The sequence below is a fragment of the Aspergillus heteromorphus genome (assembly GCF_003184545.1).
Source record: "Aspergillus heteromorphus CBS 117.55 chromosome Unknown BO70scaffold_33, whole genome shotgun sequence".
Taxonomy (NCBI): Eukaryota; Fungi; Ascomycota; class Eurotiomycetes; order Eurotiales; family Aspergillaceae; genus Aspergillus; species Aspergillus heteromorphus.
The window spans coordinates 273,841-289,804 of NW_020290438.1; the positions used below are offsets into that span (position 1 = coordinate 273,841).

General features: G+C 53.7%; 6 protein-coding genes across 6 annotated transcripts; 3 read left to right on the forward strand and 3 right to left on the reverse strand.

Moving 5' to 3' along the window:
* The first annotated feature begins 361 nt into the window (after nucleotides 1-361).
* On the forward strand, nucleotides 362-1,285 carry BO70DRAFT_365853 (uncharacterized protein). Its single transcript, XM_025544178.1, has 2 exons — nucleotides 362-1,086; nucleotides 1,261-1,285. The coding sequence occupies exon 1, from the start codon at nucleotides 437-439 to the stop codon at nucleotides 935-937; it is 501 nt and encodes a 166-aa protein (XP_025395606.1). The 5' UTR covers nucleotides 362-436; the 3' UTR covers nucleotides 938-1,086; nucleotides 1,261-1,285.
* Nucleotides 1,286-2,036: 751 nt separating this feature from the next.
* Nucleotides 2,037-3,995, reverse strand: BO70DRAFT_148413 (putative hexokinase). The gene has a single exon (XM_025538188.1). It carries the CDS (start codon nucleotides 3,882-3,884, stop codon nucleotides 2,235-2,237), a length of 1,650 nt encoding a protein of 549 aa, XP_025395607.1. The 5' UTR covers nucleotides 3,885-3,995; the 3' UTR covers nucleotides 2,037-2,234.
* A 439-nt stretch (nucleotides 3,996-4,434) lies between these two features.
* Nucleotides 4,435-4,799, reverse strand: BO70DRAFT_148415 (uncharacterized protein). The gene has a single exon (XM_025538189.1). It carries the CDS (start codon nucleotides 4,697-4,699, stop codon nucleotides 4,517-4,519), a length of 183 nt encoding a protein of 60 aa, XP_025395608.1. The 5' UTR covers nucleotides 4,700-4,799; the 3' UTR covers nucleotides 4,435-4,516.
* Nucleotides 4,800-9,148: 4,349 nt separating this feature from the next.
* On the forward strand, nucleotides 9,149-10,537 carry BO70DRAFT_355922 (putative lipase; the record flags this gene model as incomplete). Its single annotated transcript, XM_025541913.1, has 1 exon — nucleotides 9,149-10,537. The coding sequence occupies one exon, from the start codon at nucleotides 9,149-9,151 to the stop codon at nucleotides 10,535-10,537; it is 1,389 nt and encodes a 462-aa protein (XP_025395609.1).
* A 1,829-nt stretch (nucleotides 10,538-12,366) lies between these two features.
* Nucleotides 12,367-15,076, forward strand: BO70DRAFT_365858 (uncharacterized protein). Its single transcript, XM_025544179.1, has 3 exons — nucleotides 12,367-12,858; nucleotides 12,916-13,080; nucleotides 13,171-15,076. The coding sequence occupies exons 1-3, from the start codon at nucleotides 12,769-12,771 to the stop codon at nucleotides 14,797-14,799; spliced, it is 1,884 nt and encodes a 627-aa protein (XP_025395610.1). The 5' UTR covers nucleotides 12,367-12,768; the 3' UTR covers nucleotides 14,800-15,076.
* A 205-nt stretch (nucleotides 15,077-15,281) lies between these two features.
* Nucleotides 15,282-15,912, reverse strand: BO70DRAFT_365859 (uncharacterized protein). The gene has a single exon (XM_025544180.1). The coding sequence runs from the start codon at nucleotides 15,638-15,640 to the stop codon at nucleotides 15,467-15,469; it is 174 nt and encodes a 57-aa protein (XP_025395611.1). The 5' UTR covers nucleotides 15,641-15,912; the 3' UTR covers nucleotides 15,282-15,466.
* Nucleotides 15,913-15,964: the final 52 nt, after the last annotated feature.

Below are 15,964 nucleotides of genomic sequence, written 5' to 3' on the forward strand. Positions count from 1 at the left end.
AGGAGGAGCGCGTGGTGGTGTCGTAGTGTTGTGGGACGATACGGCAGGACCGGAGGGTGGATGTCAGGACGACCCAGTTAATCGGAACGAGACATTCGGCAGTCGGGGGCGATTGTAAAGGGCAAGAAGGCGCGGGGTCCGAGCTGAGGGGGGAGCAATTAGATGCTGGTGGGGGAGAGAATGAGGAGAAGATGGCAAGGGGAGCGAGTCTGTTGAGTCGTTGCGTTGAAGTGGACGAGTTCCGGGCGGGCAAATTTTCAGCGGAGGGAAAGAAGACTAAGAGTCCCGGACAGCCAAGTCGCCAACCACTCCCACCGCCGCCATTACCATTACCATTATACTGTCTCTCCCCTCTTCCGAGACAGAACTGGTCACCATCCAATGACTGGATGAGATTGACCTCCCAAATAACATTAACATCATCACCACCACCACCATGGACTATAACGCTGCAGACCTGACCTCCGTCCTCAGAACCCTATCAGCCTTGTCCAACCCGCAGCCATCCCAACCGCAACCACCACCACCACCACCACAACCACAACCCCCAAAACAACAACCTCACACCCCCCAGACCCTCGAGTCCGAAGAAGACGATTCCTACGAACCCTCCGAGACGCTCCCCCACATTCCCACAGCTACACCTCCTCACCCGCAGCCCCCGGCACCAGTCCCCACAATACCGACAGGACCTCAACCGGGAGCCCCCCCCAATGGCAAACCCACCGAGGACCCATCAACAATCACCGCCTGGCCAGGCGCTCTACGCTACGTCATGCGCACCGTGGCCCAGAATGAGGACATCCAACGACGGATCCGATGGCTGATCCAGCGCCAGCATGACCACGAGAAGCAGTGGTGGCAGGGCCGCGAAGCGCTGTTGCGGAAACAGCAAGCTCGGACGGAGAAGAAGAAGGAGCTTGATGCCGTGCTGTGAGTGGCCTGGAATTGAGTCGGTGTTATTGGGCTCTGAAACGAACCGAATCACGCTCATTCGTTCTCGCTTGGTGTGGCGATTGCTTACTGTTCTACTCCCCTCCTAGACGCTCTGTCGGCGCTCCCGTCGATGATTCCACTCAAGTCTCGGTATGTACCTACCAAATATAAACCGACCCAAAGCAAGACCGAAAGAGGAGGCGAGGCGAGGCGAGGCGGACGGCGGCCAGCAGATGCCCCCCCTCCCCTCCTCTTCAATCCCGCTGCGTGTGCCACTTACCTGATCATCAGAACACTGACTTACTGCTTGACCCCCACTAACAGACAGTCGAAGAAGACCGAGCCGAACTAACCAACTACGACGCCAAAGTGTATAAAGCGTCTAGGCAGATGTCCGAGGCCATGATCGCCGAGCTCCGGGGTTTGAAAATCCCCTTCTTTAGTCTCAGGAAGGGCTTCGTGTCCGAGTCTTCGCCAGCCCCGCCGGCTCCGGCCATCGATCCTAGTCGGCAGACTCTCTCGGGAGAGGACTTGTCTGGCTTCCAGCGTCGTATGCTGGAGCTGTTGCAAGATCTATGCAGGGAGGGATGACCCCTCCCCCTCCTCCATCTGTTTCCTGTGCGATGTAAATTCCTAGGATACACCAGTCCTAGGTCTGTCCGAGAATTCTTGGTAGATCGGGACAGGGGGGCTCATTCACCATGAACCGATTTAAGCACGTCGCGTATGATGGACCTAGGTAACTACCTATCTCATGTCGTGGGTACTGACTGTAACAAGCTGGTCCCATCCTCCTCCATTTCGTATTATTATGGAGGATTATGCCTGCGTGAGAAATTCGCGACACCCGACCGGGTGCGCGCAAGTCGAAGATCATCACGAAATAGATAGCTTCCGGCATCTAAACTAGACTAAGCCTACTCGTCATGCCCGCTGCTGTTATCAGGGGTGATCCGGTGGTCCTGTATTGATAATTACCATTATGTACACACCCAAGTTTCTATCCCGGGCCACGAGCCCATCTGTCTATGCCGCTCGCCTAAGGATCAAATGCTCCGTTCCTGACCTCTGAACCTGTATATGCAATGGCAATACCCTATGGAAGCACGATGCGAGAGCCTGGCCGTCCAGGGAAAGCCTCCGCGAAGAAAAAAAAAAAAAAGGAAATGAAATGAAATCAGAAATGCCAGTGTCCAAACCAAGCGCGAAAAGCGGGCGAATGAAATGTAAACCAGACGCGAAACACCTTGAATGCAAATGTAGCTGACATGCCGAGTAGATGCGCAAGAGAATGTAGTCTACTCGAGCTTTTTCTCCGCAACTGCCACCGCAACTGCCACCGCGGCTCCCAAGATAGCACTTTCCGGTGCCGGGTCGAGGCGAACGCTCGGTTCAGTGGCTGCATCAAGGGATGCCGGCGACACATGGGTCTCCTTGGCGAGGTCGTTCAGATACGCCTGGCACCGATCTCGGAAACCAGGGTATTTGTTGATTACGCTGCCATCGCACGCGATTGACAAACTCAGGGGATTTCCTTCGCTTTCCACCACGGTCACCTCCTGAGACTCCTTGATCGACGGCGGTGCCGAAGTGACCGCAATGGGGAATTCCACCTCATTCCGCAAGCACCACATGCTGTGAATTGCTGTTGCCAAATATCCGGCAGCTCGCTTGGAAACCGTCTGGCACACTCGTCGAAGGAACCGCAAATCTTCAACGGATGGAGGGACGGTGAACGAATGCTCTTTCTGAAGGAGCGCCGCCGATGATGCCAGAAGCGGGGACGTGTCCGCCTCTAGGGATGCGACAATGCTGGTATCAAACGAGTAGGCATCGCGCATTGAATGGGGCAGCTCTCCCCCGAACAACTGCGCAGCTTCCACCGCCTCCACAATTATAAGTCGGATGATTTCTCCCAGGTAACGTCCAGTGATCATGTACTCCAGGGGCTGATAGTCGGGTCGCAGGTGCGTACGGTTGAGAAGCTCGTCCCAGCGAGTCCTTGGCAGAATGCCCCCGCCGAACATGCTCATCTCGCTGTTGATGATGACATGTTTCGCATAGTCGAACCAACCCGGGGGTCTGGCGCCGAACTTGGTCAATCCGATCTCGTGCACCGGGAAATGAATGGCCACATTGGTCCCAGTTCCTAATATCAGAGACATTCGCGTCTTAGGGTCGATATAGGCCCGGGATAGGAGGGTTGCCGAGCTGTCGTTCACGATACCATCCACCTGTACATTGATGTCGCGCTTCCGACAAGCCTGGACGATGAGGTCTCCCAGTTCCAGACCAACCGTCCCATTCGAGCAATGGAATCCCTTGCCCATGTGGATGACTAGACCACTGCTCGCAGAGGTTTGCTCAATTGGAAATGACCATGACAAGCCGATCGAGAGGGGTATGGCCTCTCGACCGTAGTTGGCACCAACTTCATGTAGCATCGAGTCGATCTTCTCCGCCATCCAATCAAAGAACAACGTCCCCTCCAGCAGCTTCACTTCATTGTCAATGTATGACGATGCGACATGAAGGATGTGCATGTCCCCTTGTCCGCGGAGTTCAACCAAAGCCACCCGGAGCGTTGATCCACCCACATCCAGGGCCAGATACGTGCCTTTTTCAGTCCCCGAGGGCAGTGCATGGTTGTAGGAAGGCAGCATGCAGACCGGGTTGGACTGTAGACTAGTTCTGAACTGTGCGCGGATCTTGTCCGACATTGCGACCATGTTTTGCACAGACAATGGCGCCGTGAAAAGGTGGTCCACTTCGTCAGCGAATGCATCAAGAGTCCGACGTCGCCAGTACGCTCCATGGAAAGGCTTCCGCCGCTTACGGGTGGGGTCGCGAAAAAGGGAAGGGAACAATAGCATTGCCTCCAGAGCGGCCACAATGTTTGTGAAGAGTTCCTGCATCCTATGCAGGACCTTGACCAGTGGAGCCGGCATGGTCAGACGATAACAGGCCCCTCAGGCAAAGAAGAGGGAGTGCGTAGGCTGTATCAATCGAGAGATGAGATGAGGTGTGGAAGTCGATGTGGGTGTTGAATTCAAAGCGAATTTGCGCTCATATGGGCAAGGGGCTGATGTGACAAGTCAAAGGGCCATGAATACGAAGGAAGATGACTTGAAGATGATAAGGGGTTCGATCAAGGTTGAAGGTCAACAGAATGGTTATCCTGGGGGTGAAAAGTACAGCAACACACAGGTGCGGAATGCTAAACAGTAGCCCACGGCCCACTTCAAGGAAGATGGATAGATGTAGTATGTACGAGACTCAAGGTAGCACTTGCCACAAAGAATCACAGAATCCTTGCACCAGCTGCAGTGAAAACCGTCCGCAAGGCAGGAAGCCAGTTAGGACGATAGGAAAGGGAATGAGGGAGTCGGGGGCCAGGGTTTGCTTGTACAGATAATGTGGTGGATATTCGAAGAAGAGAGTCGATCGACCAGCTTCCAGGGGGGGGGCTTCACAGTCCCTGGCAGAAAAACAAGTTGAATTGAGTAGTGCGGGAAGCCAAGAAGTGTGTGGCCCCAGGTTGTTGATGTTGTCTGGGGGTGGTAGTCGTAAGTCGTATTATTTAGTAGTCGGGTGGATAATTAGTAGTGGCAGTGGTGGTCGTGGTGGTAGTAATCGAAGTAGTAGTTAGTAGTGGTAGCCGAAGCGGTAGTAGTGGTAGTAGTAGTACTGCTTGCTGCTGCTGCTCCCAGTCGTCAAGCGGCGTAGTGGAGGTGGAGGGATGGACGGAAAGCGATGGGACCATAGACTGGGGGGAGCAAGCAGGGAACAACGCGTGTCCATTCCTCAGGGACGAGGTGAGAGATGGATTGGCTTCACCGCAGGTTTGGGGTCGAATCGGAAGGGGTAGGGGGATGCCAGCAAGAAAGGCGAGGAGGAGGAAGAGGGATGGATAGATAAATCGAGCCGATGCTGGTTGAAACGGAGGAATGAGACTGGAAATGGATGGCCGGATGGCAGGGCAGGGCAGGGAAACTTACAAGCGGTATTCCCCCATACAGGGTGAGGTCGCAGCGTGGTACCAGGTTAGTTACTAGATACCTTAACCAACCATGGTTGCTCGCCCGTCGGTCGGCACAAAGTAGATCCAGTGAGAAAGAAGGTATGGTTCCTGGCAGATGATGTGTCAGGTATTGTATTTACTCTATGTACTGTACTCCCTGTCCAGTGTACAGGTTCCTCCACCCCCCCCTCCCCCTCCCTTACCCACCGGGGAAGGCACGATCCATTGCTACCTTAACCTCCAGCAGGCATGGCAATGAATAGCAAGTGATACTAATGAATCAATTATTGCTCAATGCTCACTCACACCACCAGGCCCGGTGATGGCTACACCGGTGCTATGACGAGATCGACCAGACCAGACTCTAGATGGATGATGAACTGTTCTGGCGATCAAGATTGGGCTCTACTTGAAACCTACCGGCTCCAGGATTGGTCTAGAACCAACTTGGGGCAGCATCCTACTTTTTGTACACTGTACTCCATTAAACTACAGTACTAACTAGATACTCTTACTAGGTACTCCTGAGTACTTAAGCAGACCTGTCGGCGACCCGATCTGGTCGTTGTCTTCACCACCATCCATTGAGTGGAGATAAGCATAAACGCGTATGTTTCCTCTTTCCCTGGTACTGGGATCATCTGCAACCATCTTATCTCCAGCAAGAAGGCGTTTTCCAGAACAAATCCCATGGTTACAGTACGGGTACTCGAGGTTATATCCATGCCGATGACATTTGCTCTGACTGAGTGTGCAGCATTGTTCGCTCCCCCCACAGGACTGGTGCAGGTACTACTAAGTACAACTAAGTACTACCTACAACCATGTAGTAGTACGTGGTACTCCGTACTATGTGGTACTACTACTCAGTTACTCATGCGAGATCAACCAAGTGGGCCTGTTAGTTAGTAAGGCTGCGTAAACATCAGCAAGGTTGCATCCTACCTAGCAGGGGATTTTAGGTAATCAACTGTCACCCCTACGGAGTACTTACTATCTAACTCCGTAGATGATGCTGAACTAGTAGTAGGTAGTTGTAGCTTCATGGCTTTGGGCAGGTAGGTATCTGTAGAAGATAGAGTAGTGAGTGTACCTATAGATCGGTTAGATACGGTTTCAGTAACCATTTGACCTTACTAGGTGGCCTCCAGTGTTTATGTCTCCCTACATCATAAGGTACCTAAGTGATCGTAGGAGTGACTCCAGTGGTAGTATAATCGAATAACATTCCCCTTCCCCCTTCAAATTCCCCAGCGTGTCCAGCATGGACAGTCTGTAGTCTGTTCGTCATGCCGTGGTATGTGACACTTCCTGGGTGCAACGGTGGTAGTTATGGGGGTGGGCCCGCATCCCACTGGCCAGGACGGGGTCTGTGGTGTTACACCGGCTGGAGGGTTGCGGCCCCCGCGACCCTGTGAGATCACGGGTCGTTCCCCCTCCCCCTCTCTCTTTTTTTTTGCCTCCCCTTCCCTTCCTTCCGTCCTTCCTGCTCCCACGACTGATAGATATGTCTTCGGGTCCTTCGCGGTGTCCTCAATAACTTCCGCCAGAGACTCCAGTATAGTCCGTCCAGCAGGATCATCGCTCCGGCTAGCCGAGGATTCCTTTTCCCACTAGACCTCAGAGACATGGATCCGACTCCTACATTCCTGAGACCCTGCCAAGCCGGCCGGACTACCATCCTACTCTACTATCTACTACCTCTGTATGGAGTAGTGTCGTGGTCAACGACCTCGGTCGAGCAGCAAATGTCGCTGTGCCTCTGCTCTCGTTCGTGAGATATCTGGTCAAGGCATCTACAAGTAGGGTACTACCTGCAGTAGTCGGCTGTGTTACCTGTTACATCGATCAATCTGTCCCTCCAGTGGGTGGCACTCCGGTGCAAGCAAGCTACGCACATAACACATACCATACCACCTGTCAGAGTCACTGATACTGTAGGAGGATTCTTTTCTGTGAGGACCGAGATTCTTCGCGTGCTCGCGTGCGTGCATACACTCACACATTCCGCGAGGCAATTTGAACTGTTCCGATGCCCCAGGATCCGAAACTGATCATTGCTCCTTGCCACTTGCCAGTTGGGTAAGAAACCCAGGATGAGATTCATAGTTGCAGTGCTGGTCGCAAATAACTCCTGGCGTACCCTACTAGTAGTTCAGAGCCGCGGCGTATCTCTATTCTCTCTGAACACCATAGAACCTACCCTTGTAACTCAGTGGTCCGGCCCGAAAGACAGACCAGTGTGACCCCAACGAGTCCGAAGCTCTTGTTCATGGAAGTCAAATCGGCCATGGCCAATCCCAATTACTTCTGGGGGGAATAATTGACTTTCACCGACTACCGTAACCCCTCAAGGTAGAGTGAGTGACATTGCTTACCTCCTGAGTCTGTCCCTGATATCAAATCAGGACGCACCAAAATACGTTCTGGTTTTTTGGAGGTTGCAATAATGGAAGCCATGGAACACAGTCTCGATGGCATCATGCTGCTTCATGATCGCAGCAAAAGTAGGCTTTGGCATGATAGTGACCAACAGATATGTCCTGTCCCACCCTCCTGCAGGTGGGAGTGACATTCACCTACCATACTTCCTTGACTTGACCTTGTATCCTTTTTACTTTCTCGACTCGAGCTGGAAGAAAGAACGGAGGCATGACATCAGGTTAGTCGTGGCTTCGCACTTTTGAAGCACTTTCGGAACCCTTTTCCTGGGTTGAGGGCTGCTGGAGATCGTGGGTAATCGTGATCGCTAAAGGATATCAGCAGCATTTAGAGGTTGCCGCCAGTCTATCCGTATAATCGTGTGGGCAGAAGTAAAAGCCGCCCGCATGGGGTACACATTCAACTGGATTATTTTCTCCGACATTGTCGAGCAATGGAAGGCCCATGCACTGCATCGATCGAAAAGGGGCCTAAAGACCAAATGAGCCCACAATAAGGAAGTTCATACGATATACTCAGGGACAGAAGAAGGGACTAGAGAAGGAGAGGTATGTGACCAGTCTGCTGTTGCCTTGCCCTTTTCAGAGTTTATTCTCAACAGCTCGCGGAGTGCAAGGCTGGCCGATTGATTCAAAACCGACAGGCTTGATCACAGATGACCCCACTCCTTCCAAGCAAGATCAAACTGCAGGCCCCAGACACTTGAGCGGGGGGGGCGTCTGACAAAGGTCCTGAAGACCCTAGGTCTTCCACGAGCACAGCACGAGCATCGAGTAGCACATACTATACCCCCCGAACTCCTAGGGAAGAAATCATCTCGAGGTAACAAAGCATCGTCACTGCAGGATCACGCCCTGTATTTTCATTCAACCTCCCTGGTCCGGAATATTTCTATTGGGTTGCGCTCGGTGATGGCTCTTGACTTTTGGCAGTGGCTCAACCCACCCCCCTGCACAGTAACGCATATGACCTGAGACTGTGGGGTTCCACCAGTCCCCTGGGTTCCCTGCAGCCTAAGTTTCTTCAGGTTGTGTCGTTGATAAGGATGCAAATATTTCCTTTCCTCATTCCCTAACCACTACCCTCTCGGAGTTTTGTCTTCGAATGGGAAAAGACCGGCCAACCTCCCGTTTTAGCAGATAATGACTGTGTATAGCCATTCTGGTAGCTGAATCAAGTTCAGAGCGCCTAAAATGCAGTCAGTTGACCATCTACGTCCGCGGCTCTGACACCCATCGCTTATAATATCCGAGTGCGAAGTGGATTGAGACCCAGAGACCCAGAGCAGTGTTATGAATGAGGCTCAGACGGCTGGCCTATGGTATGACAGGTGCCGGCTACTATTCCTTGTCAGGCAAGCGATGGATTAGGAGTCTTCTCCCTTTGGCACACCGTCTGGGGTATGTATGGCGGCACATGGGATGGTCAGACAGAAAGGCTTGACCCTGGAATAATCATGCACTTATTCCAGTGGAGACGCGTCCAATAGCTTCGCTGTCCGGTGAATTCACAGGCCTGCAGTTCTGTGAGTTTATCTGCCACTGGCTCTTGGCATTCACGGCTTATAAGAGGTCTGGGGTCCGCGAGTGAATAGTCAGTCGAATCAACATATGGAGCCCTGGTCATCCAAGAGATAGGGAGATATTCCGTGCTGTTGTCCTTCATCGGCTGTTTTAAATTCAGTGCTGAGTGCGTGTCTTGTGAGAATACTTCTTGAAAATTGTCTCACGTGTGCGTTGATGACAGAAAATGAGGTTGGCTCCTTTTACCAAGGCATGTCTCCTCTATTGGCTCTTCGCGAGCCCTTGGGTGCTTTGCTCTCCCCTGTCTCGCAAGGACTCTCCCGGATCCACCTCGAGCCCTGATCTCATCTCTGTCCTGTCGAGCGCGGCCCAAGATCCCGTGGTGGATGACAAGGTATCAGATACTGTCTCCAAGATTATATCCAGCATTGCAGGGGACAAGAACATCTATAGCACGGAGGATGCACCGGTGCAGCAGGCGTGGAGGAAGATTGAAGCGATCTTCACCAGCAGCACCAATGCGACTCTGTCACATTTCGCACACGAAATCATCGCCTCGGGCCTGATACCGTCCAATATCCTTACGTTTCTGAATGACTATTTGAACGCCCCCTTCAACTCAGTCCACAACCTGAACCCCAGCATACCGGTCCAGTTGATGATATATCCCTTCAAAGCAGCCGGTGACGCACCTTACTCAATCACTGAGGGGGATCTCCGCGCCGCTGTCTATCTGCCAGCATCCTTTATGTATGGGCAAAATGGAACAAAGCCCATAATCCTGGTCCCCGGGACCGCCGCGCCCGGGGGAACGGCATTCCATTCCAACCTTGCAAAGCTAGGCAGCGCCATCCCTGGGGCTGACGTTGTCTGGGTCAATGTTCCCCAAGCCTCGCTGGGAGACGTCCAAGTCAATGCCGAATACATAGCATATGCGATCAACTACGTTTCGACCCTCTCCCAGAGCCCGGTTACTGTGATCTCTTGGTCCCAGGGAGGGCTGAACACCCAGTGGGCATTCAAGTACTGGCCTTCGACCCGGCACGCGGTTTACGACTTCATTGCAGTGAGTCCAGACTTCCGAGGGACGGTGGTCAGCACGCTGGCGTGTCCGTGGCTGGCGGGCACCGTTTGCACTCCTGCCCTCTGGCAGCAGGGATGGGACACCAAGTTCGTCCGCACCCTTCGGGCCACTGGGGGCGACTCAGCGTATGTCCCCACAACAACCATCTATTCTTCCTTCGACGAGATTGTACAGCTGATGAGTGGAAGGCATGCGTCCGCAATCCTGCAGAATACGCACGGAGTCGGTGTGTCCAATAACCATCTCCAGACCATCTGCGCTTACTCGCCAGCAGGGGGGGTTTACCCGCACGAGGGAGTGTTGTACAATCCACTTACATGGGCGCTTATCGTCGACGCGCTAAGTCATGAGGGGCCCGGAGATCCATCGCGACTTGACCTCCACCAGGTGTGCGGGCAATTACTTCCCCCGCAACTGGGTCTGGATGATATGCTAGGGACCGAAGGACTCGTGCTGGTGGCGCTGTCCGAGGTCGTCAGGTACAAGCCGAAGACGTTCAAGGAACCTGATATTCAAGGCTACGCCTCCTAGGGAATTGGAGAGGCATCTGGACTCGTAATCGTTGGTATTGCTGTCAGTGCTGCTCATGGCCAACGTGCAAGAATCCACGGCGCATCGGGGTCTATCTATCTATCTGGTATCCCTTTTCCACTAAGGAGGCTTTCGGGGAGGCTACGGATCAATTACTAGAATTGGCTCTTGTACCAAAGTACTACCCAGTAGCTTGGTAGAAGCTTGACCCCATAGGTTAATGGACTCGTTTAACGGATATGCCTGATGAGTGGATCAGACTGTACGGAGTAGATATTTGGTAGCGATCAACTCACCGCAACGGATACGAGGGCGAGTGGTGGGACTGGTCGTTGACCTACTTACGTAGACCATGCTGGCATGACAGCATCGTGCAGACTGCATCTAGATACATAGTATCAGATTCTGCTACCTACCTAACTACGAAGTATCTACACAGTACATATATAATATGAGGTGGGTTGCTTAGGTGTGTAGGGAGTGCCCCAGGGAGAAACAGGTACTTAGATACTTAGATACAGCAGTATGAACGCATCTATCGAACAGAACAAAGTAGAGATACTTTCGTACACGTGGCGGTCAGGTGGCTGCCCCAGGCTGCCAGGCACGTCCCAGCGATGGGTTCTTTCCCTCCGCGTCATCCGATCTATCCAAACCTCCAACCTTCTTTCTCCCTCCGTCGCGATGGCCTTCGATCCGATCTCCGACCCAGCGCTTTTCACTGGGTAGATACCGGGTAAGAGTAAGACAAAAGTATACTACTCTCTCCTCCCTCTACTCTCTACTATCTAGTACCACCCCTTGCGCAGTGGACGAGAACGATGGTTCAACCAGTCTTGTCCCCCCCCCTCCAAGACAATCCAGACTCCAGAGTCGAATGTTGCTTGGTAAAAGGGGTGTCAAGACTCAACGGACCGACTCAAGAACAGGTCCTTCTCACAGTCCCAAATCCTCGCTGCCACCACTGTCGCGAATGTCGATCGCTCCTCCTGGGGGATGGGCTCAGGCTCCCCCGATGGGCAAATGAAACGGAGCCGACCACTTCCGACGACCCAGACGGGCCTCCCTCCCATTCGCCCATCCACCCAGCAATTCCCCAGGCGGCACGGTTCGCTCGTGGTTGAGTTGCGGGTATTCAAAGTTCACACCTTTCCAGAAAAACCTGGCTTGATCCGCTTGCAGCCTTTGAAGGCCAATCTCGCTCACTCTCGCTCACTCCGCCAAGAAGGTGGGAGGGAAGGAGTACGTGGTCCCGTCGCCAATTGACAACCTATCGACTCCGTAGTACCGGAGTCCTGATCTTGAAATGATGAAGCAATCAGACCATGATCATGGGTCTCAAAAGTCAATCCAAATCCAGCCCACGCCCATTACTCGGGGTCGGTCTAGATTTCTTGAAAGGGCAACTCATGGTGCTCGCGCCCTGGAAATCGAAAAAGCATCCCCTACACCCGAATCCGAGCCATGCGGAGTTAGCCACCGTCCCAGCTGTCTCTAGCGGATAAAACACACGCCCTCTGGTTGTTATAATGCACAGGGGGAAGGGGCGGGGGCAAAGAGAGGCTACGGCCCAAACTTCCAGTGTAGACCGACCGGAGGACTCACTCCTGTGGCGTACCATCACCACCACCACTCACCCACTATCTACCGGAGTCCTGGACATCTCATCAAAGTATGATGGACCACCGGCGTCCACGGCTCCCGGGTGAGTGCCGGGTACAGCTGACCCAGCAATCAGAGCGTCGCTTGCACCGAGGAAGTTCACATCGTGGGCCGTAGCTCCACCGTCCGAAACGCTGCCAAGAGTGTCCGCCTCGCCTGATCGTCAGCGGTCGTATCAGCACTTACGTTGTCACTGGCCGTGCCCGGCAAATTATGGAGGTTCCGTAATCCCCTGCGGAGTCTTAGCCCAGGTCGCGTTGTGCTTTCTGACAATATCCCGTTTCGGCGGAGGCCCTTGATGGAGTGTTCTGCAGGCGCACTCCATTCTGCTAGTCCGTACATTACTCCTGTTTGTTCCCTGCGCGCCAGGAAGATCTTCCAGTCTCCAGATACCCTCGACTGTCGCCCGACGTGCAACTGGTTGCTAGACGGAAGACGACCGTCTTAATGACCCGGTCGCCTCCCGCTGCCCTCCCTCTTTCTTCTCCGCTGCCCTTTGCCTTGTTCTTCTAGCTCTTCACTTCATACCCTGGGGAGGAAAGTGTTCCTCTCCTAGCCACTCCTTCACCATGCTGTTCTTCTGGGTTCTGCTGCTTCTTTCCTTTCGCCATGTCATCGCGGAGGCCGATTCGGACGATGATATGATGTCCTTTGTAACGGTAGGAGGGACTCCAGCATGGGATCGACCTTCTTAAAAGTACTAACCGATCCCCCAGCTGCCGGAAGTGAGAGCGTTGAAATTTAATATCGCCTACTACGATCGCGAATCCGTTAGCCCGGGCTACTGGTTCGTTGCGCCATATGGCGTGATTGACCCAGAAACTCCCACGAAGCAATGGAAGCCGTGCCAGGTTGGACCCTACATCTACGATGCCGATGGCGTATGTTCCTCTTTCCCCCATTGAGCAAGTCCATCGACGAAGGAATGCGGCCCTAGAGCTGCAGCCCACTCACTAACCGTCAATCATTAGACCCTTATCTGGGCCGGCTCTTGCATGTTCGACAACCGCAATATCTTCGACTTCAAAGCCGTCAACACCATCGATGACCAGTCTCACCTCTCATTCATCCTTCAGCATGCCTACCAGGACAACGGCGCAGACAAGGGCTACGGCTACATCCTGGACCACCATTATGACATGGAAAATGCTGTGCCGGTGACCAACGACCTGGGGACTTTCAACATGCACGAATTCAACGTCCTCCCTGGTGGAAAGACCGCTTTAGCGTGCGCTTACCGAAACGAATGGGTTGACTTGGGAGACCTCGGCCGCCCCAACGAGTACGGCTGGATCGTCGCGGGAGGCTTCGTCGAGATGGATACCGCGACCGGCGAGGTTCTCTTCGAATGGAGTTCGCTCGGCTATATCCCGATACATGAGTCGGTGAAAGTGGGCGCCAACTGGGCTCCTTCTGGCGCTCCGGGCTGGGATTACGTGCACGTCAACTCCATCGACAAGAACGCCAACGGCGACTACCTTCTGTCCGCGCGATTCACCAGCACCCTCTATCTAATTTCCGGGGTGGACGGACACATCATCTGGCGCCTTGGTGGCAAATACTCGGATTTCGTTCAAGACTTTACGTTCTCGAAGCAGCACCACGCCCGGTTCGTCGAGTCCAACGCCACCCACGCGACTATTTCCTTCCTCAACAATGCCTCGGACGAATCTGAAAATGAGGAGAACGTGTCGGCCGCGATGTTCGTGCAGGTTGACACCACGACCACCCCTATGACAGCCCGGCTGGTTAACAAATACAACCGCCCCGATGGCAGCCTCACCCGGCTGCGCGGTAGCGTTCAGAATCTGCCCAATGGCAACGTCTTTGTCGGATGGAGTGAGCGGGGAATGCAGAGTGAGCATTCTCCCGAAGGCAAAGTCCTGATGCAAGCCATCTTTTCATCCAGCCGCTTCTCGACCTACCGGTCGTACAAGTTCCCCTTCGTCGGCCGCCCCAGCGCGCCGCCGGACCTGGTTGCTTCCGTGTACGGCACCGATGAGACTGACCTAGCCACGATCTTCCACGTCAGCTGGAACGGCGCGACCGATGTTGCATCCTGGAACTTTTATGCACGGGCCGACCGCCACAGCATCCCGGTGCTGATCGGAAACACAACCAAGTTCGATTTCGAGACCATGTACATCGCAGACGGCTACATGGATTGGGTGTCCGTGGAGGCGGTCGACAAGGACGGCAACGTCCTGGGGACATCGGCTCTGCACCGGACGGAAACGCCGCAGAACTGGCGCCTGGCCGGATTCCAGGGCGATCTCAAGCCCACGGCCGATGACCCGTCAGTCCTGTACGCGCCCAAGAAGCCTGCAGAGGACGTGATAGACCCCGCCACTAAGGCCAAGCAGGAGGCCGAGGAGAAAGCCAAGGAGGCCGCCAAAACCATGGCCAAGGCAAATGAGGTCATCCACGGGATCGGTGGCCTACTGATCTTCATTCTGGTCGCATGCTCCGTGGGCGGGCTTCTGGCGGGGGCGTACTGGTATCTCCGCCGTCGTCGTATGCAGGCATACCACGAGGTTCCGTCCGAGGAAGGTCAGCCGTACACAGAGGAGGAGAGACCGGAGGTCAGGTCTAGGGACTGAGGGAGCGGTGGACGAACTGAACTGTACAGATACGGCGCTGAGTGAAGTGGTTGGTTGGTTGGTTACTGGCTGGGTATGGTGGTCTGGGACGACCAACAGAAGACGACGGCTCGGAGTCATTTTGCATATCGCGGGCGTTCATGCATGTCTAAAACACCCCTTTGGACCCTTGTACCGTTTTTTCCCCCCTTGACGACTGACGTACATATTGCCTACATCTAATTGTACTTGCATAAATAGACAATACTACCTTGATACATATACAATGATATGCAACGAAGTGGATTTTGATTCTTACTTGCTCATCTATTATATGATGTCTTGATCACATAGTCACTGGCCTTGGTCTTATTGGTTCGGGGAAACACTGCATCGTCTCTTTGAGATGGAAAAAGCACAAAAATGAAAGATAAAAAAAAGGATAGGGAGACGCAAGACGGCTGAAAAGGTGAGAAATCAAGCAGCTCCCAACACGTGCTGCTCTCTTACAAGCCCGTTCATTTCCCTTGCCATCTGCTCCTCCTGCTCCTCTTTCTCCCGGATCAGAAAGGCATCTGGATCCATCAGCATCCGTTCCAGCATGCGCGCCATTGTTCACAGCTTCTCCTGGCTGAACTTCCCCATCTGCGGCTGGATCCGGACAAAGTCCAGACGTCCCTTGAATCCCTCAAAGCGCAGCAGGGGGTATGGCCAAGGCAGGCTTACCGATCTCGAGATGAATGGGCCATTTACAGATGCAGAAACGAACGTGCAGCACCCGGAGAGTCGTGTAGACATCCGTCAACTTGTCGCAGGCCAGGAAAAAGGCCAGATCGCTGCGGCACTTGAAAGCGTGGAACATGGCCAACGACTGTTCGCTGTACATGACCTGGTTGATTTCGACATGTCGGATGGAGGCCTGAGCTTCCTTGGCGGTGATATCAAAGAATCGGGCGATGGCGTTGGTGGAGTCAAAGACGAAATTGGGTGGATGCGTATAGCAGGCAGAGGGTGTCGCGGTAGATGCTGCGACAGGTGAAGACTAGGGCCACGGGGAGCGGGCAACGCTTCTTGGGTTGCGAGGGTGTATCTGTCGGTGGTAGAGACGATAGTGTACCTGCTGTGAGATGGCAGGTTTGGACCATGGAGAGTGATGAGACTGAGGTGCCTGTGCCCGTATACTCAG